This window comes from Anas acuta, chromosome 3, assembly GCF_963932015.1.
Source record: "Anas acuta chromosome 3, bAnaAcu1.1, whole genome shotgun sequence".
In the NCBI taxonomy this organism is placed as follows: domain Eukaryota; kingdom Metazoa; phylum Chordata; class Aves; order Anseriformes; family Anatidae; genus Anas; species Anas acuta.
In genome coordinates this window covers 41,152,952-41,177,784 of record NC_088981.1, presented here as the reverse complement: position 1 = coordinate 41,177,784, position 24,833 = coordinate 41,152,952, and the positions used below count along the sequence as shown (strand labels likewise).

Sequence of the window (24,833 nt, the reverse complement as noted above, 5' to 3'; positions counted from 1 at the left end):
TCAGTGCCAGGGAAGCTCATGGAGCAGATCCTCTTGAGAGTCATCACGTGGCACTTGCAGGGCAAGCAGGTGATGAGGCCCAGTCAGCATGGGTTTATGAAAGGCAGGTCCTGCTTGACGAACCTGATCTCCTTCTATGACAAAGTGAAGTGCTGGGTGGACAAGGGAAAGGCTGTGGATGTGGTCTACCTTGACTTCAGCAAGGCTTTTGACACCGTTTCCCACAGCATTCTCCTCAAGAAACTGGCTGCTCTTGGCTTGGACTGGCGTACGCTTCGTTGGGTTAAAAACTGGCTGGATAGCCGGGCCCAAAGAGTCATGGTGAATAGAGTCAAATCCAGTTGGAGGCCAATCACTAGTGGTGTTCCCCAGGGCTTGGTGCTGGGGCTGGTCCTCTTTAATATCTTCATCGATGATCTGGACGAGGGCATTGAGTGCACCCTCAGTAAGTTCACAGATGACACCAAGTTAGGTGCGTGTTTCGATCTGCTGGAGGGTAGGAAGGCTCTGCAGGAGGATCTGGATAGGCTACACTGATGGGCTGAAGTCAACTGCATGAAGTTCAACAAGGCCAAGTGCCGGGTCCTGCACCTGGGGTGCAATAACCCCAAGCAGAGCTACAGGCTGGGAGATGAGTGGTTGGAAAGCTGCCTGGCAGAGAAGAACCTGGGAGTATTGGTTGATAGTGGGCTGAATATGAGCCAGCAGTGTGCTCAGGTGGCCGAGAAAGCCAACGGCATCCTGGCTTGTATAAGAAGCAGTGTGGCTAGCAGGGCTAGGGAAGTGATTGTCCCCCTGTACTCGGCTCTGGTGAGGCCGCACCTCGAGTACTGTGTTCAGTTTTGGGCCCCTCTCTACAAGAAGGACATCGAGGTGCTTGAGCAAGTCCAGAGAAGGGCAATGAAGCTGGTGAGGGGTCTGGAGAACAAGTCCCACGAGGAGCGGCTGAGGGAGCCGCTTGTTCCTCCTGGAGAAGAGGAGGCTCGGGGCGACCTTATTGCTCTCTACAGGTACCTTAAAGGAGGCTGTAGCGAGGTGGGGGTTGGTCTGTTCTCCCACGTGCCTGGTGACAGGATGAGGGGGAATGGGCTAAAGTTACCCCAGGGGAGTTTTAGGTTGGATCTTAGGAAGAACTTCTTTACCGAAAGGGTTGTTAGACATTGGAACAGGCTGCCCAGGGAAGTGGTGGAGTCACCATCCCTGGGTGTCTTTAAAAGACGTTTAGATGTAGAGCTCAGTGATATGGTCATGTTGTCGCTCATACCACCAACCAACCTTGCATGGCATTTCACGTTCCCCCCCAGATAGAGCTTGCCCTGAATGCCAGAGCAGACAAGGAAATAATGCCGGCACGTAAAACTAACTCGTAAATACATCTCTTTTCAGCTTTTTTTTGTTTTGTTTTGTTTTGATGCTTTGTGGGGCTTAGCTGTACTTCAGTGAGAAGAATGTCTTCTGGTGTGAACTGAAATTATACCTCTATGCCACAATGTCCCTCTATTTTATTTTTTTTTGGTGGGGGGGGTTGGGGAGGGGAGAGGAGGGTGTTGATAATTCCTTGTGGACACCTGAAGGAGTTGCAAAATAATAAAATTTAGGTGAAGGAAAAGTTCCTTCTCTTAATTTTTGTCGTCGTTGTTTTTCTTTTCCATCTGGTCATAAAATGAAGGTCCCATTTTCTGGCTTTTGGCAGAGTGCAAGCGTGCTGAAACCATTCACGTTACGTAGACTGTATTTGTCTGAAATGATAATATCATACCTATAGTCTGCTGCAGGCTCAAAAGCAGCCTATGCCTCCTGGACTGTTTTATGCCTTTGCTTTTGTTACTACGTCCTTGTAAGTCTTCAACAGGGAAATGAAATTACCCTATACAGAAGAAACACCATCCAGAAGAAACTTCAGGTGCTAGGGTCTGAATTTTCACCGAAACCAAAGGCAGGTATCTTACTGACATGAAGAAAGGGGCTTTAATCTATCCTGGTTTGCTTACTAATGAAGGAGCGTGAAAGAGATGCGTGTCCTTGTCTCTGAAGAGGAGGTGAAGGAACAGCTAGTGCAAGGAACAAAAAATTCAGTCATGCCGAACTAACAGGTGGTTGTATCCCAGCTTGGAGACCGCCACACAGAATCACCTAGGTTGGAAGAGACCTCCAAGATCACGTAGTCCAACCTCTGACGTAACACTAACCAGTCCTCCACTAAGCCGTATCCCTAAGCTCCACACCTAAACATCTTTTAAAGACTCCCAGGGATGGTGACTCCACCACTCCCCTGGGCAGCCCGCTCCAATGCCTAACGACCCTTTTAGTGAAGAAGTTCTTCCTAATATCCAGCCTACACCTCCCCTGGTGCAACTTTAGCCCATTCCCCCTCGTCCTATCACCAGGCACATGTGAGAACAGAATAACCCCCACCTCACTACAGCCTCCTTTAAGGTATCTGTAGAGTGTGATAAGGTCACCCCTGAGCCTCCTCTTCTCCAGACCGAACAATCCCAGCTCCCTCAGCCGCTCCTCGTAGGACTTGTTCTCCAGGCCCCTCACCAGCTTCGTCGCCCTTCTCTGGACCCGCTCAAGCACCTCGATGTCCTTCTTGTAGCAAGGGGCCCAAAACTGAACACTACTCAAGGTGCGGCCTCACCAGAGCCGAGTACAGGGGGACAATCACTTCCCCAGCCCTGCTGGCCACACTGCTTCTTATACAAGCCAGGATGCCGTTGGCCTTCTTGGCCACCTGAGCACACTGCTGGCTCATATTCAGTCAACTAGCCACCAGTACTCCCAGGTCCTTCTCTGCCAGGCAGCTTTCTAACCACTCAGATGGCTTTTCCAATCATCTTCAAACTTCCAAATCTAGAGGAACACTTTGGCTGCAGCCTAAAAGCCACGTGCACATAAGCTGCTGCAAGCCAGCCAACCTTCTTCCCATGACCTGCCAGGAAACAGCAATGTAGGCACATAACCAAATTAAAGCCAAAACTTGCAGCCCAGTCCTTGACCTGAATAGTGAGTGAGGATCTGGAGCCTGGCATTTATGCGTGATAGCTTCTACGCAGCCAAAGTAAATACACCCCGGGTGCCCTGAGCTGGAGGACCACGATGGTGGGAATGATCAACTCCCAACCGACCCTGAATGTGTGCGGGATTTGCTGGTCCGCATGGATCTATACAAGTCCACGGGTCCGGATGGGATTCATCCCAGGGTGCTTAAGGAGCTGGCTGACACCATCGCAGGACCTCTCTCAATTATTTTTCAATGATCTTGTGAATCTGGAGAGGTCCCAGTGGACTGGAAGCTGGCAAATATCGTACCAATTTTCAAGAAGGGCAAGAAAATAAACCGTGGCAACTACAGGCCTGTCAGTTTCACATCAGTGCCTGGTAAAATTCTGGAGAAGATGATCCTTGAAGTTCTTGAAGCGCACCTGGGGGACAATGCAGTCACTGGTCCCAGCCAACATGGGTTCATGAAGGGTAGGTCCTGCCTAACAAATCTGAATTCCTTTTATGATAAGATCACCCATCTAGCTTATCAAGGGAAAACAGCTGACGTGATCTTTTTGGACTTGAGCAAAGCTTTTGACACGGTATCCCGTGGGATCCTACTGGACAAAATGTCCAGCATACAACTTAACAAACACATCATACGGTGGGTGAGCAATTGGCTGACAGGCAGGGCTCAAGGGTTTGTGGTAAATGGGGCCGCATCAGGCTGGCGCATGGTCACTAGTGGGGTCCCTCAATGCTCATTTTAGGGCCAGTCCTCTTCAATGTTTTTATAAACGATTTAGATGTAGGACTAGAAGGTGTTTTGAGCAAATTTGCTGATGGCACCAAACTTGGAGGAGTTGTAGACTCAGATGAGGGTGGAAAGGCCTTGCAGAGAGATCTGGGCAGATTGGAGAGCTGGGCGATCACCAACCGCATGAAGATTAACAAGAGCAAGTGCCGGGTCCTGCACCTGGGACAGGGCAACCCTGGCTGCACGTACAGACTGGCTGACGAGATGCTGGAGAGCAGCCCCGCAGAGAGGGATCCGGGGGCGGTGGTCGACAGCAAGTTGAACATGAGGCATCAGTGTGTCCTGGAAGCCAGGAGGGCCAACCATATCCTGGGGTGCATCAAGCACAGCATTGCTGGTCGATCGAGGGAAGTGATTGTCCCGCTCTACTCTGCGCTGGTGCGGCCTCACTTCGAGTACTGCATGAAGTTCTGGGCACCACAGTACATGAAGGACATTAAACTGCTGGAGAGTGTCGAGAGGAGGGCGACGAAGATGGTGAAGGGCCTAGAGGGGAAGCCGTATGAGGAGCAGCTGAGGTCACTGGGCCTGTTCAGCCTGGGGAAGGGGAGGCTGACGGGGGACCTCATTGCAGCGTACAACTTCCTCGCGTGGGGGAGTGCAGAGGAAGGTGCTGACCTATTCTCCGTAATCACCAGTGATAGGACCCACGGGAACGGTGTTAAGCTGAGGCAGGGAAGGTTTAGGCTGGACGTCAGCAAGAGGTTCTTCACCGAGAGGAGGGTGGTCGCACACTGGAACAGGCTCCCCAGGGAAGTGGTCACTGCACCGAGCCTGTCTGAATTTAAGAAGAGATTGGACTGTGCACTTAGTCACATGGTCTGAACTTTTGGGTAGACCTGTGCGGTGTCAAGAGTTGGACTTGATGATCCTTAAGGGTCCCTTCCAACTCAGGATATTCTATGATTCTATAAATAGTGTAGTCAGAGGTCATGGGGCTAGATTTAGAAAAGTCCTGCATAAAGAAGGGATCTCAGAGAAGAAAATGTAAATAACATTAATATCAAGAAAAGGAATTCTAATTGCTAAATTCTTTATCTGTCATGACTAGACAGATGAAAATCTATGATGGCAAGTTTGCCTTTAAGGTCATTTTCTTTTTTATTCATTTCTTTTATTTATTTGTATTTATTTTTTTAACAGGCTCTGTACTAATTTTGCTCACAGAATGACTAACAGAAATATGACCCTTGTGCACCTTTTGTAGTTAATTCATTAGGTCACCTGTAACCACTAAGCCCCTTGTCAGGTTCTTTCTACTAGCGATAAGGAGTAATAGACCTTAAAACTTTGAAGCCAGGTAGACGAGCTTATTCCACAAGGTCTCTTGGCTCCAACCTTGTTAAGTGAAACCTGCCAGGTGTGGGTCATTTGACCTTTGCTGTATAGGAAGCCTGAGGAGGGGTGTGGGAATTGCCTCCCCAGGAGAGACTGAGGCTTGGGTAGCCTAGGGTGTTTTTCTCTCGTGGTGAATCGGGCTCACTGTTCCCTACTAGGCTGCTTTTCCTTCATGTTTTCTGCCCTCCCTGTGAAATAGAGACTCTGTGAGCTAGTTACATTGGTGGTACCTTCTTCAGAAAAACCCTGGTGGCACTATTTCACTGCAAAGCACTTTGGAAGTGACTTGAGTTCAGAAGACAGCAGGTAAGTGTTCCTGGGTTCTGTGGTTGTTACCGTTGAGGAGTTTGAGTACTTCCTTCACCTTGTCTGTTTTCTGTGAAATTACTTAAGTGGATTCTAAGCTCCCTTCCAAGCACTGGAGGAAAAAAGAAAAGGTGCGCAGAGTGGGTGGGTGGGGCGCAGAGTGGCGAAGAAGGAAAAAAAAAAAAAAAAAAAAACGAAAAAGGGCAGCACGATTAAGTTACATCAATAAAGAAGCAGGAAAAAGAAGTGAAGAGGAACAGGCTGGCAGAATGGAGACCAGGACGGGAACAGGCACATTGATTGCCTCATGAAGCTACATTCAGCCAGACTCAGCAAACTGCTCAGAGAAGCTCATACAGAAAGTCGCTGGAAACAGGCGCACTGTAGCTGGAGATAAGCTCAAGCTGAGAGAAGCGGAGCCACGCACACAACTGCCTCTCGCTGGTTAGCAGTTGCGCATTATGGGGAATCACACGTCCTTAGGAACAAAGACTGTCCTGGTACTTAAAGCAAGACATCTTGTTCAAAAGGAATGGAAAATGAAGACTGTTAAGTCATGGAACTTGAAGGATTATTTACCTTTTCTGATCGTATATATGTATAGGTGTACTCGATTTTAGTACGTTATGGAACTTAAAGGATTGTTTGTTACCTATCCTGACTGTATGTATGTATAGGCATACTTGGGTTTAGTATGTAAAACAATGTTCTGTATATTTAGAATGTTTGATGTTTGTGTGTGCATGTTGGTGGAGTGTAGACTCCCTGCACACTCAGCGCTGTTTACTTGCCTTTTATACCTTTTAGAAATATTTGTTTTATAAATATTACAAAATTCAGATTGAGTTGAGACCTCATTTATAACACTTTCCTCACAATAAAACAAAGAATTTAATGCAATTTGTCCTACCTGCAGTGACACATTCTATTATCCATTTGCTTTGCAACACAGTTCTACAGACATTTCATGTAAGTTAGAGACATAAGCCCATGGAAATCTCACATCTGTACTGCAATCACTGTGTTCTTCTTTTAGCAAGTAGTTAATAATATTGGAAATGAGTCTGTTGGAAGTACAAGAGCCTAAAAAACTCTCACGACTCACTGTTCCCTAAGATTGTTTCCTGACTTACTGTAAGTTAATAGGTAAGCTGTGTACACAAGTGGATTTTTATTTTTATTTTTTTTGTAATAGAGAAAAAAAGTCTAAATCTGGCATTCATTACCTTAAAATTACACAAATATGAGCAACTTTTTGAAAGTATTTCTGAATTCAGAAGCCATTCAGTATCACATAGGGATCAAGATTATAGATGAATAAATGGTAACTTTTTACAAATGTTACAGATGATCACAGTTCTTGACCACAGAGTGCAGTGAAACTTCTACACTTCACAGTTGTTCAGTCTACAAGTACTGGAGCTATGATCAAGAATAACTCAGTAAAACAAGAGCTTATATTATTTCTTTGTAAAAGAGAACTTTTATTTGTCAGCAGTGTCTTAGTAAATGAGGTTGACAGGAACACTACTAATGGCCAAGTGCCCATCGAGTTCATGATTTGACTTCTGTTTCTTCTACTTGAGGTAGTGTATCCCAAACTGGTTCCTGAATGTGTTCAGGTATTTTCTCTATCTTAGTCTAAAAGGAAAAGAAATAAACCATTTATTATACGAACTAGTTAACATCTAACAACTTCATTTAGTTGGGTTTGAGATATTTATCAGATTAAAAATGCCACCTAGTGGCGTTTTCAAGCAATACAGCCTCTTTACCTTTCAATACTTTGAAAAAAGGTCCTTTACAAACTACGTGCATTTCCTCTACTGACAATTATTAGTATTTACATTTGGACTTAATCTCACAGCAGTTAATAATGTGAGATGGAAACTTACCTTTTTTACTTCCATGGCAACTCCTTCAGGTAAGTTTCGTTCAACATACTCCAAGTACACTGCAGCAGTACTACCCGTTAGGTATTTTAACTAAAACAGAAGTAACGTTTTTTAATGAGCAACTAATATTTCAAACAGGATATAAAAAATGAGTTTTCTATAGCTTCTCTAGTTCTTGCTATGGGACCATGCATCTTACAGCAAGTATGGAGACAGTTAAGCTGTACATAACAGTTATGCAAGTATGAAATAGCAATTTCATACCACAGAACTGTGCATACTGCCTGTGATCATATGCATTGATTATGCTCGAAGTGCAACTATCTGATCAAATCAACTTGAGGTTATGCAAAAATTCACAGCTTTTGTATGCTCTCAAAGTTCAAGCTGGCTATAAATCCTGCCACTCTGGAATTCCACTGCATTCTTGATTTTCTGGTTTCTCCCAGACAGCTAAAGCTGTTGGTCTGCGGGCAGTGCTGCCCGACTGTCTGGGGACGTTATGCAAAGTCCCATTTTGCTAAGCTCTGTGCAATTACACAGTAAGAGACCCAGGGGCCACAAAATGCTGGCAGTAAACCTTTCTTCTAAGAAAGTCAACCACAGCTGCATTCTAAACCATACATAAGTCTGCGTCATCAGCCACAGAGCGAGTGGTTTGTACACACTTCCTTTCCTGTATTTCCCCCTTGCAATTTTTAGTTTGCTACATGATGCTGCATAGGGCAAAAGTGTCCAAAAATTATTAGGCAAACTCACAGAGAACAGAACCTTCGTTGACTGGTAGTGACAATGATTTACCTGCATCTTTTTCCCTTCCCGAGAAAGTTCCTATTCCCTGGATTATTGGAAACCAGGAACATAAATCATACAAAAGTAACTCTGATATCTATCTTATTTTTAACCATTCTTTCAGATAGTGATCAAAATCAGCCTTTTAGTCCAAAAATTATGTAGGCTGTACATTCAGAGTAACTGGTGTTACATTTGGTGTACCTAGATCAGCTCTTTTCTGCTATTCTCGGTACTCTCCTCCCCAGCCCAATTAATGTATATATATTTAACATCTTTCTTACCTCCAAACATGTGTAATGTGTTCTCATTTCATACTGAACTCTGTGCTTCTTGTAAATGTGTACAGATTTTAGAAGAGTAAATCGTTCTATCTTCTTTGGAGGTCTGTGTCTGAACAAAGCACAAAGAAAATGTTGTAATACTTAATGTTATATAAAGGATGCTAATATAAATTAACTGAGATTATGGTGAAATCCTTGTTCTTATTTGACGTTTTGAAGATCCACAGTATTAAGTGCTGGTACGTTTAGTATTAATCCATATGGGCACAGTTCATTCTCAGGTATTAACCAGCTTTAGTTCAAGGAAGCTACAACAGCTGTAACAAGAGTACTGTTGGTATTCCTCATGCACTTAACATGCAATCCTACTGTGGCAGTGCTGTGTGTATCACTGCTGCTGCTTCCCCATCATTGCACTGCTATCTAGAAAGTGTTAGATTTATAACCTGAGAAATGTCAGATTACACCCATTTCTTCTGAAAAAGGAAATACTTGTAAGCACAGAACTTAAGTTACAGTTGACAATGTGAAAAGCACCTGACACATCATCATGCTAGAGATCAGTTACTTACATTTTTTCAACAGAGATGCCAAGTTCTTTAGCTGCAAGCACTGCAAAATATTCATAGCTGTCCAACACAGCTTTATCGTGGCCTTTAACCAAAAGGGACAGTCTCTTGTACAGTGTTTCTGGCTCCTCTGAAATAGTCACCTGCATTTAAGAATGGATAAGAGTTAACACTCCATGTTCTCCTTAAATAATCCATGCAGTATGTTCTATGTTTTCTTAGCCTGTGTGCCACATTTGAAAAACAGGGAAGAAAAAAAACTTCACACACTGTTAGCTGCTCATATTCTTTTACCTGCAAGAAGCTGGCTGTATTATCTCGATTGACAGTCCTTAGTTTTATTGTCCCTGGTAAATGTGAGAAGTATCCTTTCTGTTTGTCCAGGTACAAGTCTGTGACATTCAAATTACAAATTTATGACTTTCAGTTCAAGCATTAATTTCTGACACCATTCATCCAAAAAGCCCTGGTGTGCCCAGGAAGCACTGCTTTTCTCACAGGTTTACTCTCCTGCAGTTTAGAGCAGTAAATGCTGTATGCAGCAGATGTGTCAGGAAGGCTGGAATCTAACTGTGGATCTAGCACTGCCTGTAAGAACTTGGCTTGTTTGCATCTATCAGAGAAATTTAACATGCGTCTGAAATCCTAGACAAATTCAAGGCAACCACATTCTATATATAAGATATACACCACACGCTTCCAAGAACTTTCCACCTCACCAGCCCTGGTTTCCCAGCTTCCAAACCAGAAACAAAGTACTAAAAGTACTAAAAAGTACTAAAGTACAGAAAGAAAGATTGGCTAAGATGCTGCAAGTGCTGAACTAAATGTGGCCAAAAAGCTGTTTTTTCATAGAGTTACAGCTGCATAGAGAAGGAAGAAGGTGACAAAGATGCAACTTTAAGCTTCAGGAATCTTTCTGGGAAAAAAAAATCCCAAATACCAATAATTAAAATGTTTTCTTTCTCTACGGCAAATTTGACGTAATTTAGACAGAACTTTAAAAAGATGAAATTGAAGGATTTGTTTTTTTCTGTATATCCTTTTTATTATTAAGACGATTTGCAAAATATTTTTCTATGAAACACTTACCAGAGGATTAGTTTTATGCTCCTGAGTTTGAGCATGGGATCCAGAGAATCGTACTCCCATCAAGTCACTGGTTCTAGATAGATGGTAAAGGGAAAAGTGTAACATTAGTGTTAAAGTTAGATTTTTTTAAGGGCAATTGGGGGGAAAGTGGAAAGGAGAAAGATCTTTTAAACTTACGGAAGAAAACATTGCTTTTGAATAATTCTGCTTGCATAATTGGCAGGACGAGCCGATGCCTGTATAAAACAAACAGTCAAATGGCTTTTTTTTTCTCCTCAAACCGAAAGTAGCCAGCTAATAATACAGGTTTATTAGAAGTTACTTTTATGCACCATGATGATACTCATTTGATCTACCAAAAGGTACTCATTTGATCTACCAACTAAGTAAGTTTGCTCTGTTGGAAAACACAGGAAAACAGGAGCACAGAATCATATTTTAGTATACAATAGGATCATGAAAACAATGACAAAAACACACAAAAAAATCATCAACCACAAAAATAACCAAGAAAACCCACACGCATGCAGGAAAGAAGCTAACAGCATGCAGCTATTATTAACGAGGCACCTGAATAGCAATCATAAAGTGTTTTTTATTAGAAAAACATATTTTGTGTGGCATCAGATACCATTTCGGCATATAGTAGTTTCCTGTTTAGACGTGCTTCCATAGGACAGTATCTATTAGCTCTATCAAGAGACAAGCCCAAGTAGGTCTTGCTGTTGTAAAAGCAGTTGAAAATAGTATCTTAGAAAGATACTATGCAAAAATTCAACCTCTGAATTTAATTTGAAATTTTCCATTCTTTTTTTAAGAAAAAGTTCCTTGTGTTTTGAACATTTGTTCTGTTGAGAAAATACAAATGGTTATAACAAGTAAATGAACTGTTGAAAAGATAGCATGATTTTTTGGTGTTAAAATGGAAACCCAACTGTTAATCAAGATGTAACCTTGCTGTCTGTCATACCAGATAAATCTCTCCCTTCTGAATGTTCATGTGGCTTCTAGCTTCCTACCAGTAACTCAACTTGGCAAAGTTAGAGACTACTCGGGGCAGGGGGACAAGGAACCAGAACCCTCTTGCTTAAGAAAAACTCAAGACTGTGCAGAATGAAGGCGCACCATGAACTGAGCCTACTTATCCAGCCCCTTGGTACTCTTATTTAACAGGTGCTGGGGTCATGGCTTTCAGAGAGAGAAGACAGATTCCCCGCGCACCAGTCAGAATTAACGCTTGTCCATGTAACCTTAACTTAGTCACTCATGAATATGTATAACTCTAGCTTTATGGTGCTATTAGGTCCATGTACAATTTATATACATGTATAATGTATAACGCAATGTATAACATATATACACGTATAACTTATAATGCAGTACGCATTATACATTAATTACAGATCAGCAGTGAATGAAGCCATTCTCTGAAGTAATTCTGCCTCGGTCACTGTTTACCCAGCAAATTCAGCATTCAGTAGGAAGGAAGAGGCAGGACGCTTTCCTGTTTACAAAGCTAATTGTTATCTGAAGAACAGACTGAGTGTCTCCCGTTAGGCAAATCCAAACTTTGTCAGATGATCACAGGCATTACATCTTAAGTACACAATACAATGAGCAACTTTACGAGCACAGAAGATTTGCCACTGTAGCTGATGCCCACCAAAATGTTTCCAAGTTCACGTCAATAACCCCTTGAGACCTAATACCCCAAATTAAAGAAACAGATCTGATGGAGTTATGTTGACCCTTGCACCTCCATTCTCCTGATGTGAAATCAGAATACCACCTTCCTTTCAGGTGGAAAACCCACAGTCATTGCCATCACCTGACATCATGTCAGAGCACTGATAACCCCTCAAGCACAGAAAATTTCTGTTCAGATCAGGGCTTAAACTGCGTGTGGCTGCATCCTACCCCAGATGGCAAAGGAGAGACCACGGATTGGGCAGACATGGGGTAAGTAAACTGCTGTTAAAAAAGGGCAAAAAAAATTGTAGCTAGAAGTTGTATTGGTGCTTTTGTGCTTTGTGTGTACGCAGTCTCTGATACATACACAGTCTGTTACTGTATCTAATTGGCCTTGTATTACAGATACATTATTTGCACATAAAGATGCACATGCTTATAGCACGTACACCCTGTGCTGCTGGAGACAGAAATTACAGTCTTTGTAAAATACAGATGAATAAAACCAACCATGAAATATCAGAGTTCCACCCCGCGTACTGAACCCCACAGCCTTCACGGTTCTGTGAGCACTGCTCCCACCACACGCAGCCCCCTTGTGTTGCTAACTGTGCATCTAAGTGTTGAGTCTCAAGCTTCTGTCAAATAAAACGAAAGGTGCTCTGTGCAAATTTTGATTGATACTTGGTGTACCCCAGGTAACCAAAACAGCATTCGGCGTGCATTAAAATCTGTTCTAACAGCTTCTTTCGCTGTCCGACTGAAATATTTGACGTATCCTTGCTAATGGCCGTTGTAGGAGGTGGAAGAGATGATCAAACTGCAACAGGATTTAATTTAATTCCCTGTTTGAACCAGTCCCCTGCACAAATCGTAACTATCGCCCCCTCTCGATGGCAAACAGCCCCGTTATTTGGGGGAGAGATCCTGAAGCGAGCAGGACGGGATGCAGACGGCTGGCTGGAAGGTGCAGACAGCACATGCACCGCGAGCATTTAGGGCTTCGGGAACCCAACGGGAAACTCCTAGCGCTGTATTTCCCTCACCTCGTGAACCCGGCCAGCCTCCCTGCTTTCCCCCCTGCAGCTCCCCGACATGGAGCTTCACGCCGGACGCGAGCTCGGTGCGCGACCCCGAGCCCCAGCCGCCGCCTCCCCCGACCCGCAGAGCAACCCGCCGCAGCCGGGCTGCAGCGGAGCCCCCCGGAGCCCCCTGCACGGACGGCGGCGGCCGAGACGCGGCCCCGAGCCTGCCCTTCGTCCCCGGGAAGGGGGAAGATGAGGGACCGGAGGCCGGGGGGCCGCCGAGGCGCCCCTGCCCCGCCGCACGCCCCCACCTGCCAGAGCCGCCGCCACAGGCACCCCGCCGCCATCTTGTGCCGAGCCGCCGCACAGCGCCCCCGCCGCCCCGGAGGAGCCGCGGCCGCCGTGAGGCGCCGGCACTGCGGCACCGCCGGGAGGGGGACGGCCACCGGGACGGGGACCGGGACCGGGACCGGGATGGGGACGTGGAGCCGCGGTTGCGCTCCCCGGCCCCCGGGTAAGGGCGCCGCCGCACCGGCTCTGCCCCTCCGCGGCCGCCCTCAAATCTCTCCGATTTTTCCAGGCATCAAGGGGAAAACCAGTGCCGCAGGGAAGAAAGAGGCTACGGGACACTCCTCCCAGCCCCGGACCGCAGAGGTGGCTTGTTTTTTAAGACGGTAGATCAGGCTTCGTCAACTTTATCCCCCCCCCCAAATAATGCGCCGTTTTCCCCTCTGCCCACCCACACGTATGCAGGTGAACACATTATTTTTTTTCTTGGAACGTTTTAGAAGCCATCCGAAAAGTTACTCGTGAGCTTAGATTCTGAGGTTCACCCCTCTGAAAAATGCTCAAATAACCTGTTAGCAAAACGCTGTTGGCTGGGTTTTGTGAAAATAAAACGGACTAGAAGCGTCTCGTCACGTAAACCCCCTCAGTCGTCACCCAGGTTCTTCGCCCCTTTTCACCAAGCACGAAGGGTGCAGGGGATGTGAACAAGCACTTAATTCGCACCACTAAGCCCTCCTAGTACACAACCAGGCAAGCAATAACCTGCAATTAAGCTGTGTGCAAGTTAAATGCTAACAGCAGGAACCTGAAACCAGCAGAGATCACAAGCTATATAAAATGCATATATTTTTTTATTTCGTTACTTCCTCTGCCACCTAAAATTAACAGTCTGCTTTTTACACTAAAGCACCTAAAATATTTACAACCATCTTCTAATAAAATAACAGTTAAATATTGAAAATAAGATTTTTCTCATAAAATATGTTTTCTGTATGTACAGGTTTTAGCAAAGAGGACCAAGTTCAATAGTGAACAGTTTTCCATCATCAACCATCAGTAAGAAAACATCTTCCCTGAAATAAAACTGTCCAATTTATGTACAAATAGGCAGAACAGCATCTGTTTCACATCAGCCAATGCAACACTTAAAGAAGTCAATGTTCGAGGCCTAAACTGTGTACTGTGTAAGACATGTGCATTTTTTTCTTTATGAATAACTTCTTTGGTTATTGTTGTTCTATCATCTTCTTGGCTGTAGAATAAAACAGCACCTGATTAGTATTACTGAACCAGGCATATATATGTACGTATTTATCACTGGGTTTAGCACAGATACCTGTCCAATTTGTGCTAGAAAAGTTCCGCTGTAGTTTCTCTGACACAGAGCTGCTTTTCAGAATCCAGTCCACAAGTTTTACTGCACTTCACTCTGTTCTTCAAGCAGAACTCTCACTGACTTCAGTTAACCACTTTGCTGAGACACTTGGTTTGCTTCCCACCACTGATACGGCAGTCGGGAAATGCCAGGGTGGAAGCCTTTCTCCAAAACCTCCTTGAAGTTCAAGAGCATACAGGTTTGAAAGAGAAAGAGTAGACTGCTCGATTGCTTCTGCCACAGGCCAACTCAAGTTACAGCTCACGAAAGCTTGCTAACTTTGCTAACACTAAGACTTGTGCACCCTACAAAATGTTCCATCCGTGGATTTAGTTGGCAGTACCCAGCTGAACTTGGGCTACACAGGCCCTGCAAACAGTGACGTGTCACAGCGTGGACTGGAACTGATCAGGAGTCTGCTGACTGGCAGCTCAGGAAAGGAAAGAAGGCTGCTGCCTGATCTCCTGAAATTCACAGGTACAGCAATTGAGAACATTGTCCTTTCTGCATGAGAGGGAGCAAAATTCTACCCACTGGTCAAAAATAACCGAAAAGTCTCTGAAACAACCCCCAAAACACTAAAACCACATACACAGGAACTTCACTAACCTGAAACTGAGAAGTGACTGCCATTCTCCTGAAGGGCTTATCTTTAGTTTCAGAACACTTGACCTGAAGTAAAAAGTTCAGGTCATTTGGCTTCACGTATTTGGCTTTGACAGAGAAGTCACCTCTCTGCCAGTGAATCCCACTGGTTTTGAAATTGTGGTCCAGTACTTCTATACAAAAGTATTGTGGTTTACCCTCATTTTGCATAGTTACACACAAAAAAAGATAGTAGAAAATAAGACCCTCCATCTCTCAGTCTTAAAACATTAGGAATGTGACAAAAAGACCTCAACAAAAAAACAAAACCCAACCCATAAAAAATTGGAAACTGGAAGATCTGAAATTGGTCTTATAAAATATTTTATAAAATTAGCAGTACCCTCTACTGTGCGAGATTACAAGAAAATCAGTGCTACTTGCTGTGAAAGCTCTAAAGTCAGTACTCCTTTTTTGTAATTAAAGGTCCACTCAGCCTAACTCCATTTCTTCCAGAGGTTCTAGATTTGCTCAAGATTCTGCAAGGTACGATTATTTTCAGATCTCATTGAGAGAACCACATTCAAATTTATATAAATGGAGTTAGACATCTGGCATGTGGGTCTGAGCCTATGGGAGGAGAAACAGTAAACAAACAGCAACATCATCTCACCTTCGGAGTGTGTGTTACTAAATCAATACCACTTGAATTTGATGCAATGAGGAAGACTGAAAATGGCACAAGAGCAACATTTCATGCACAGGAATACTAACTAACATATGCTGAAGGCATATACACCATCAATCTCTTCCACAGGCAGGAACATCTCCTTGTATTTGCCCAGTAAGAGTAAGCTGCTGCATTGCTCAAGCATATGTTCCTAAAACCACTGAGATGGCTATTCAACAGTGTGATTTATTGTCACAGCAAAATGTATTTCCAGTGCAATCTGATTACCAAGGCAGTGCTCTGATTCAGTGTTCCCATCAGATGATGTGAACCACAGCACAATCGTCTTCTTTCTTCAATCCTTGAATTAGGTCATTTTAAAATCAGCAGATGAAAACCTTCTTAAAAAGGAAGCTCTAAAACGCACAAGGTAACCAAAGCTTTTATGAACTGACTAACATGTATGCATTAAGGCAAGACAGAACTGAAAAAGTACTGTGATACTGCAGATGATACAGTCACTCCTGTATTTAATTCACAGTTAAAGATTTTTTTTCTTCTACCTCCCTTGAAATGACAGCACAAAGAAAAAGAATGTAATCATCTCCTTAACAGAGATGACATTTAGCTTCTAGAAGATGCTGGAAGTGATCCAGTGCAGGCAAGAAAAATGTTCCACCAGAAGTGTGCAAAGATATTCTTGTAAGTGGGGTAAAGTGAAACTTGGAAGGGTTAAAGACTAAAGATCCTACTGTGAGTGTCTGGAGGGAAATGACAGCAGAACTGCGAGCTTCTCTAATTAGTGGCCTTGGAAGATACCAGCAAAATAAGCCCAGATAAAAACACCTTGTAAGAATATTTGTACCAATTATTTATTTTTCCCCCCAAAACACAAATTAATAAAAAAAGGGAAAAAAAAAAAAAAAGCAGATTTCTTTTCTAGACCTGGATAAAAGAATTATCATTTCTCAACAGGTAGTTTACAATCAGTGGGAAATAAACGAACAGTCCAGGTTTCCTGATCGATGCATTCAGGGTGTGCTCAGTAGCTGTCTTTGTCAAACAACTTTATTTACAACTCAGCATCATCCTGCAGTAGATCTGCATCTTCATCATCTAATAAAAGGTCAGCATCCATGACTTCATTCTCTTCCATGACATCACCTAACTCCTGAACAACATCGTCGTCAATGTCACCAACATTTTCAACGTGTTTAACCAAACTCATATGATCCAGAGGGATCAAACTATGCCCAACTGGCCCAGTAGTTCTCGCAATAGTAGCTGCCATTTCTGCTGCCACTGCAGCTTTCTGAGCCTTCTGCCTTTGCTGTTCTTCGTGTTGTCTGTGTGTCTTCATATGAGCATTGCGGCTTTTGATTTTGAAAAATACTCTAAAATTTTAAAGAAAAAAAGAAAAAAAAATCAGATAAAAGTGCATTGCTTATGATGAAGGGAGCCAAAAAAGACTCAACAACCTATCAGTACATTTGCTTCCTTGTTCTGAAATAGAAGTCAGCGAAGCCTGCAGTGCCATGGTGAGAATTTCAGGGACAGACTTCCAGATTTGTACATCCTGACGGTATCAAAATGGCCTACTCAGACTGCTGAAGCTATTTTGCAGCTCCCACAATTGCTTCAGTATCTACGCACATTGAAATCCTCCCTGGACTTATTTTCACCACGTTCTTGCACAACAGGCAAAAAGTGAAGGAATCCCCTGCTAGAATGGACAAACTCGAGCACAGAAATAGAGAAAGTTGCTCATCATAGTCACATGCAAGCCTGCGATGAAGTAGGAAACCAGAGTGTCAGTTGTAGGAACTCCAGCAGAGGAGAAAATTCAAGAAAATTGGATTAAACGCTGCAGGAGATGCATCTAAAATGTCATGCAAACCTACCTCTGAAGGTTTTGGTAGGAGAACATGACATCTTAGGGGAAACTATTCTTTTGAGACCATTACAGCAGAATAAATAATTTGGTGCAACACTATTCATTTGGATTGTAAATAGGCAAATGCGGTGCGATACCACAGACAGTCATATCCACTTACTTGCCACACTCTTTACAAGGAAAAATTGTTGTTGGGTCGGTCTCACCACTCGTCGTGCTGTGGGCAGGTGAACTCTTGATGGAGCAGTATCCGCTCTGCGTACCAGATTTCTGCTTAGTGCCTGGAATAGTGCATCGTGGTTTTGTCACCTGGTTTGTACCTCCATGGATGCGAGCGTGGCCATTTAGCGCTTGTCGGGAACTGAACACCTAATGGGGCATAGGGAAGGAAAAAAACATCAAGAAAAACTGCACTAGAACAGGAACTACAGAAAGCTGAATGCATATGATAAAAAAACAACTGTTGTGTCAGATGCACACCATCTACTTGGTCATATGCTGCTTGCTTTCAGCTATATCCCACTAGAGCTACACAAACAAGTTATAATAAAAACTTGTAACTCAGTTATAATAAAAGCAAACCAATGAGCTATCTTATTATTACAGTTGTATAACAAAAAAGCAAACAGAGCTGTTACTATATAGTGCTTGTCATCCCTACATCATCTCAGGATACAACTTGGTGTAGAGCTCACCATATTGGCTGTATTTAATAGTATAAGATTTCAATGCAGATGAAATGACTTGTCCCAAGATATTCAGGAGGTATCACTGGCCAGGAATATATGCAAATTGATTTCCAAAAATCACTATTCGTTAACATACGAAGCCCCTGCTATTACTTAAAGATATGAAATGCACGTACAGCGCCGCAGTTTGGCATTTCACAGATGAAGGAGGATGAAGAAAGTGAAAGACTCTGAAGGGCAGGCAGGTCTATAGGTCCTACAAGAGGGATAGCTGGTGGGTCAGGAGACTTCTGCATTTCCCTTTCTTCCTTTCTGTCTTCTTCAATCTCCTCATCTTCCTCTAACACTTCCTCTTCTCCGCTTGTCTGAAATAGAGTGCGTTTAAGAAATACTAGAAATATGGCCAAGTACAGACAGCACAGGCTCGTAGAATGTAGAAACTGCTGAAACAGGTTAGCCAAGTCTGCTTCCAGGGTTTGGGATTTTTTCCCATTCTGGCTGAACTTCTGGTCTCGATGGAACCAACACTCCTTAGTGGACAAGCTACAGCTCATGAAGCTTCACTGCAGCACTCAGAATGCCCTCTGACTGTTTTATGGAGCTGTGGCTCCAGAAGGCTACAGATACCGAAGTGCAATACTCCCTTTTTTAGAATGGGGATGTACACTACATTAATAGTTGAATTAAATGGCTTTCTAAACAAAACATGTCTCTTAAGAATGCTTCAACAACCTAATACTGACCTCGCACACCAAGAATTCATTGCCAGTCCGTGTAAATGCTAGTTGTACCAGAATGGCTGAGCACTTTCAGGCACGTGCACACACGCACACACACACACACAGAGGAATAACTTACAGATGGTTACCTGTTTCATCAGTAGCAAAGCCATAATTGTTGGACTAGAGTTAGATAATGCACTGATTAACACACTTTTATCTCACTATGGAAACACAAAATCTTGGTGTAGCTGAGATCACAGAATGCTCACACAGAACATAATTTAGAATTGCGGAATAATTTAGGTCAGAAGAGGCCTATGTCATCTAGCCCAACCTCCTGCTCAAAACAGTACAAACTTCAAAGCTAGCAACTGTTAAACTTTCTTATATTCTTCTCCATTTACCATGCATTCCTCTCTTTTTTTCTCTAAACGTGTTCTGTGTTTCCGTCCCAACCGCAGGATTTTCTTCCAGGTGTAGTAGTATTCCACACATTGTGCAACCGTCTTAGACTTAACCTGTAGTTAAGGAATTGCAGAAATAGTCCGATCTTAGTTTCTCATTTTAATTCAAGACAAGTTTAATAGATCCCGAGAGGCAGGTTTTGTTTATCAAACATTCAAATGGAGTAATAAAGTCAATTTAAATACAACACAAAAAGTCTTGCAGAATCATTTTGTTAATTATTGCTTTTCAGTCAAATTTGTGTTGACTGTTTCAGCTTCAGTACATTTTTCTGAGATCCTCTAGACTCTGGTCAGATAGTGACCAAGAAAGTACATTTATAGCTCAAGCGTACAATACCACTGAGAATTAAGACTTGGTTCCCATAAACCCAAATGTTTTCCAACATTTTAGCTAACAGCAAGGGGATTTACTTCTGCCCCGAGACAGACACAACTCATCTTTTCTGCTTTGTGACAGAATGTGAAAATTAAGCCCAAACACGTTCTCTCTTTATGAGCATGTTTCAACCCTTTCTGGTGTGAGCTCAGTGCCTGTGACACGGGCAGCTTTCAACAAACTGCTGGGGAACGTGAAGGCACTGGGGGGCACCATAACTGGGGAGCCTTGGATTTCTGATGTGCCAACTTTTAAATTTAACAAGAGGAACAGATTATTTTTATCTTTTTACCAGTGCTGCAGTTGCATGCATAGGTACAGCAAATGGAAAACCCCACTGACAGCACCCTTCTACCTGCTGCTGCGTCTGTGCCTGCAGTAAGCGGGTCTGTCACTGGAGGGAAGATGAAGGGGAGCAGAATGCAGCAGATGGAAGCAAACAGTTAACAGAACAGAAACAACCTTACCATTTTCTGTACAAATATAAAATCTTTGCTGTAGGTGGACAGTGCCTCTTTGAACAGCCTCCTTTCTTGATGCGTCCATTTGTCAGAGCCTTTAAAAAAAAATAAAACACACACAGTGAACTCATTAGAAACAACAAAAACCTTCCACCTTTATGCTGAAGTAATATCTGGACCAAAAACTGGGAAACCTGAAGCACAGGCTGGCGATTGCTGCCACGCAAACCAAGTCTGGCTGTGCTGACTCCGGCCTGAAGCCCACCTCAGCAGCACTTCATCTCCAGCAGCAGCCCCAGGCAGTTGCCTAGGAAACAGTAAGATCAGGGCAAGCAAATACAACGCCTCTCCCTAATTCGTCCTAACCTCTGACCATTTATGGCTCAGGGGATTTCCTGAATCTGCCGGAATTTGCTTATGTGGTAACCAACCTTCTAAGTGCTGACCCACTCTTCCTTTCAATTAATTAAGTCTCTTGCATCCCCAACATGCTTTGCCAAGGGGGGTTTGCAGATCACTAAACCATCTCCATGAAGGATCCAGCTCCTCTTCTTTGATTCCTGGCTCCCAAGTAGCTTCACTGGATGACCCCTCATTATTCAAGTGGAAAAGAGAAATGAACCCATTCTCTACCAGCATCTGCATGCTACTGAGGATTTCATGTCCCTTCTGTCACTTTCTTTCCCCTCCTGAAGAGGCCAAGATGCTTCAATGCCTTTGGTCACAACTATTGTTCCTCTCCGAACCTTTTCAGTACCAAAACCCCCATCTAGTGATGAAGGGAACAGAAAGGCTGATAATAATCCACAGACGTGCACAGCGGCACCACCACGTGCTCTATTCTCTTAACATCTGACTTGTGCCTTTTTTTTAAACTGCTGTAAAGTACAAAGCTGATGTTTTCATACAACTACCATCATAATCCCAAGGTCTCACTCTAATGGATAAGTATCAAGCCAGAGCTCATCATTTTATATGTAATGCTTGTACTGCCTAATTCCCATATATGCCACTTTATATTCAGCTTCTCAGAAGTTCAGCTAGCATTTTGTTCTCCAGACAGCAACTCTCAAAAGGTCCTTTAGTAGCTGTTCACTTGTATGGCTTGAGGTAAGAGAAATTCTTTGTGATTGAGGCCACAAGCAGATAGAGATGGCACGGCAGTGTGGAATACGTGCAAAGTGCTTTCTGATCAGTTAATGGAAGCTGTACAGAAAGCTTTCATATATTATTATTCTGTTTGCTTCACCAGCCTAACTGCCCATGAAGATGTGAAATCAACACTTAAACTGAAATGAATTTGTGCTTCCTCGGTATCAGTCCTACAGAAGGAACACAGAAGTGCTCTACTGCATCAAACATCCGTGTCCTGACTGTAAGAGCGGGTGTTACATACATTAAAGGCAGGGTATGCAAGAAGCCATAAGGCAGACGCCTTTGAAATGACTCAGAGAAGATTCTACCACAGTCTGAGAGTAGCTGAAAGTTTCATCATTAAAAGAAATCCCTAATATTCCTGTCAATGTTACCATTCTCCACAGAAATGCTTGCCTCTGCACTGAACTCAATTAACTAGGGCTTGGCACCGTGTGCGGTATTGAACTCTGCAGGTTACTTATGTCTATAAAGAATATATACATTTTTCATTAACTGCAAATGTTTTGCTTCTCAGTGTCAATTCCCAGGCTCCTAAAAGCCCAGAGCAGGTATCTCACCACTCCGTTATATACTGAAAACTCCAAATTAACTTTTCTGCAGCCTGTTTTCTGTAGGCTTTTCCAGTACTGGCTATAAGCACGCATTAGTTATTTCCACAGAGATTTATGCTAAAGCTCTCTATCTAAGCGTCAGAGAAAAGCACCAGCTTCAAGCTGCAAATTTTATTTATTCTGTTACCACCCAAAGATCTTTTTGCTGACACACTGCCTTGCCATCTTTTCCATCCCAAACCAGTGCTGTTCCCTTTTTACAAAGCCAGCCATTCATTTGCATTTACCCTCCTTTTGAGCAGGGGTAAATGCACTGATCCAGTCCAGGGTCCTGGTCTACTTTACTAAAACATTTTAGAAAGCATGAAAACACCACAGGATGGATTTTAGTTTTCAGCAATCCTCTCCAGTCACCCTCTCCTGTCTCTACCCCACTCTCCTGAAATAATAATAATAAAAATCACTTCTATGAACTAATTTTTTGTACATCTATGGCAAATTCAGGCCTTACAGAGTTTCCCCAATAGCTATGGTATTAGCAGAGACCCTTATAAGATTACGAGGGTTAATTGGAAGTAACCTAATTAATAGAATAAATCCTGTGTAGGAAAAGAAACAGAAGAAAAGCTGTTTTTAACTCTGGTTGCTGGGAAACCGCTTTTGCTCTTGTTAGCTTGAGGGAGATATACAGAACGTGTAGAGAGAGATCTGCAATGCAGCAAGAAAGAATTTTGGACTTTGCAATACAGATCAAATTCTAAAACTGATCTTTATGCTTAGAGATTATCTATTTTATCTGCCATATTAAAATACTGGTTTTGAACTGATTGAACTGATTGTTTGAAAAAAATATATTCTGTGGACCGGGGGTCTTCAGGCCCAATCTGTGGGTTTCAAGGGAACCACACCTCTACTTGTGAGCCCCCCCGAGAAGTGGCTCAAATCCATTACATGTCACATACACTGGGTCTGAGCCTCACACCATCACAGCACCTATCAAAGTTTTCAGACTGCCTGAAGTGCAGACACCACTTCAGTCTCAAGTTGCGCCAGAGGAGGTTCCGGTTGGACATTAGGAAGAATTTCTTCATGGAGAGGGTGGTCAAGCACTGGAATGGGCTGCCCAGGGAAGTGGTGGAGTTGCCATCCCTGGAGGTATGTAAGAGATGCGTGGACATGGCACTAAGGACCCTGGGTTTGTGCTGGGACTCAGCAAGTTAAGATGATGGTTGGACGTCTTGAAGGTCTTTTCCAACCTGGATGATGCTATGATTCCTGCAATTCTCACTGCACGAGAACTTCAGACCTGAGAAATTTTGCTGCTCAAATGAAAAACCATTCAAACGTCTGTAAAAGCGCTCCTCTTGTATGACGTACGTGCTCCCTCTCTCTTCCCTAATGCACCATCCTGGCAGATGGCAAAGCATTAGGACACAGAGGTTAGGGTGTTCTTCCAAGCAGCCCGAGGTCAACATGCCCAGCTCTCTTGGTGGACAACAGAAACGTCTGAAGTTTTACAACTTGCTTCCCCTCACAAACCAACAGGTTTCAAGGACGAAGGTTTCACTGGCATCCCTGCCCATGGCAGGGGGTTGGAATTAGATGGTCTTTAAGGTCCCTTCCAACTCGAGCCATTCTGTGACTGTATGATGAGCTATCACTCACATCTTTATTCTAGGGCAATGCGTAGGATGAGTGTGGATATTTATTATTTGTGGAATCACCTGATCCTCAGGAGTCAGTGCCGCGCTCTGTTTTGGTCTACTCCAGCTTTAACAGTAGCTGTGCCTGTTAGCTGTGATTTCTGAATACAGAGCAGAAAGCCCAATGAGTTATCTGAAACAACTTGAAGTTATATAAAGCTATTCACACACTAGATTTTGAGAAATCCACATACGTCTTGAGTGCCTGATTATCAACCACAAAATCTATTATTCAAGAGCTGCATGGTGCTAGAGCTGAGCTGTCAATGTAAGTTGCAATCACATGTTGCATTCAAGAGCACTAGTAAGTAATGCTTCTCTTGTCGTTTTATGGCAGTAAAACCTAGGCTGGTGAGATTTTGTTTCATGCTGTGATAAGCAGACAAACTTCCTTTTCTGCTTAAGAAATAAATTAGTTATTTCTTATACTACTTATAATACTGTTACTCTAATGTCCAGAGCTCTCTGCTAGTTAACAAGGATTAGCATCATCTCATGTGAAAGATGAAACTAAAGTCTCTCCTGGCTCCTCCCAGCTTCACAACAGAACACTTTCTGAAACTACTGTGAACTTGCTTCAGCTTCAACTATCCCCCCTCTGCCACACAGGCAGTATTTTCTCATCTGTTCATTCTGCCAGTTCCATCTCTCACTGAGGATGAGGTTGCCGGGATATCCTTCATCCCCCTACTCTCCTCCCTCGGACCACATCACACACGTGCTTTGGTGTTCTCCCTCTAGACATGAACGCTCAGGGATCTGGTTACAGCTCCTGGCCAACATCCTCCTCCTCCAGCCAGCTCCACGTCCATTCTTAAGACTGCAGTGGAGCTGCCTTCAAAGGCAGTAGGCATCTCCCCCAGCCAAGACTCAAACTTGACCTTCACCTTTATTCACTCCTGTTACCAGTGGCCATCAGACATACTTCTGTACTGGTTCTCAGGCCTCAACTAGGAGTTCTTTGCAGAAGAGTCCTTGCTGCTTGGGAATCCCTGCAGTGAGCTGCTACAGCCAGCAAGTAGCTTGTTTTTGTACTTATGTGACACAGTGACTACAACTGGAAATGAGTATATGGCCCTGAATATTGTGACTGACCGACCAC

At 43.5% G+C, this 24,833-nt stretch overlaps 2 protein-coding genes across 10 annotated transcripts in view; both read right to left on the bottom strand.

Annotated features, from left to right (window-relative positions):
• Positions 1-6,901: 6,901 nt before the first annotated feature.
• MRPS10 (mitochondrial ribosomal protein S10) lies at positions 6,902-13,257 on the bottom strand. Of its 3 annotated transcripts, none has more exons than XM_068676770.1 (7): positions 13,104-13,257; positions 10,256-10,314; positions 10,079-10,151; positions 8,990-9,129; positions 8,418-8,526; positions 7,342-7,431; positions 6,902-7,087 (listed from the first exon to the last, which is right to left on the bottom strand). In XM_068676770.1, the coding sequence occupies exons 1-7, from the start codon at positions 13,137-13,139 to the stop codon at positions 7,001-7,003; spliced, it is 594 nt and encodes a 197-aa protein (XP_068532871.1). In that variant the 5' UTR covers positions 13,140-13,257; the 3' UTR covers positions 6,902-7,000. The 3 variants fall into 3 exon arrangements, with proteins under 3 accessions (XP_068532871.1, XP_068532870.1, XP_068532872.1); XM_068676769.1 differs by lacking the exon at positions 13,104-13,257 and adding an exon at positions 12,814-13,054; XM_068676771.1 differs by lacking the exon at positions 13,104-13,257 and adding an exon at positions 12,278-12,298.
• Positions 13,258-13,913: 656 nt separating this feature from the next.
• TRERF1 (transcriptional regulating factor 1) overlaps positions 13,914-24,833 on the bottom strand; it is a 101,370-nt gene continuing 90,450 nt past the window's right edge. For all 7 annotated transcript variants that reach the window (XM_068676768.1, XM_068676766.1, XM_068676762.1 and 4 more), the window contains 5 exons: positions 20,326-20,414; positions 19,420-19,533; positions 18,470-18,658; positions 17,765-17,973; positions 13,914-17,104 (listed from right to left, as the gene is read on the bottom strand). In XM_068676768.1, coding sequence (XP_068532869.1) covers positions 16,783-17,104; positions 17,765-17,973; positions 18,470-18,658; positions 19,420-19,533; positions 20,326-20,414 — 923 coding nt within the window. In that variant the 3' untranslated portion in view covers positions 13,914-16,782. The remainder of the gene's footprint in view (positions 17,105-17,764; positions 17,974-18,469; positions 18,659-19,419; positions 19,534-20,325; positions 20,415-24,833) is intronic.

Coding starts and splice junctions, on each gene's coding strand:
- MRPS10 (XM_068676769.1), bottom strand. CDS start 12,864: ATGTCGGGGAGCTGCAGGGGGGAAAGCAGGGAGGCTGGCCGGGTTCAC. Junction 10,152..10,255: donor CAAAAGCAATGTTTTCTTCC/GTAAGTTTAAAA, acceptor CCATCTATCTAG/AACCAGTGACTTGATGGGAG. Junction 7,088..7,341: donor TTGCCATGGAAGTAAAAAAG/GTAAGTTTCCAT, acceptor TTTTCCTTTTAG/ACTAAGATAGAGAAAATACC.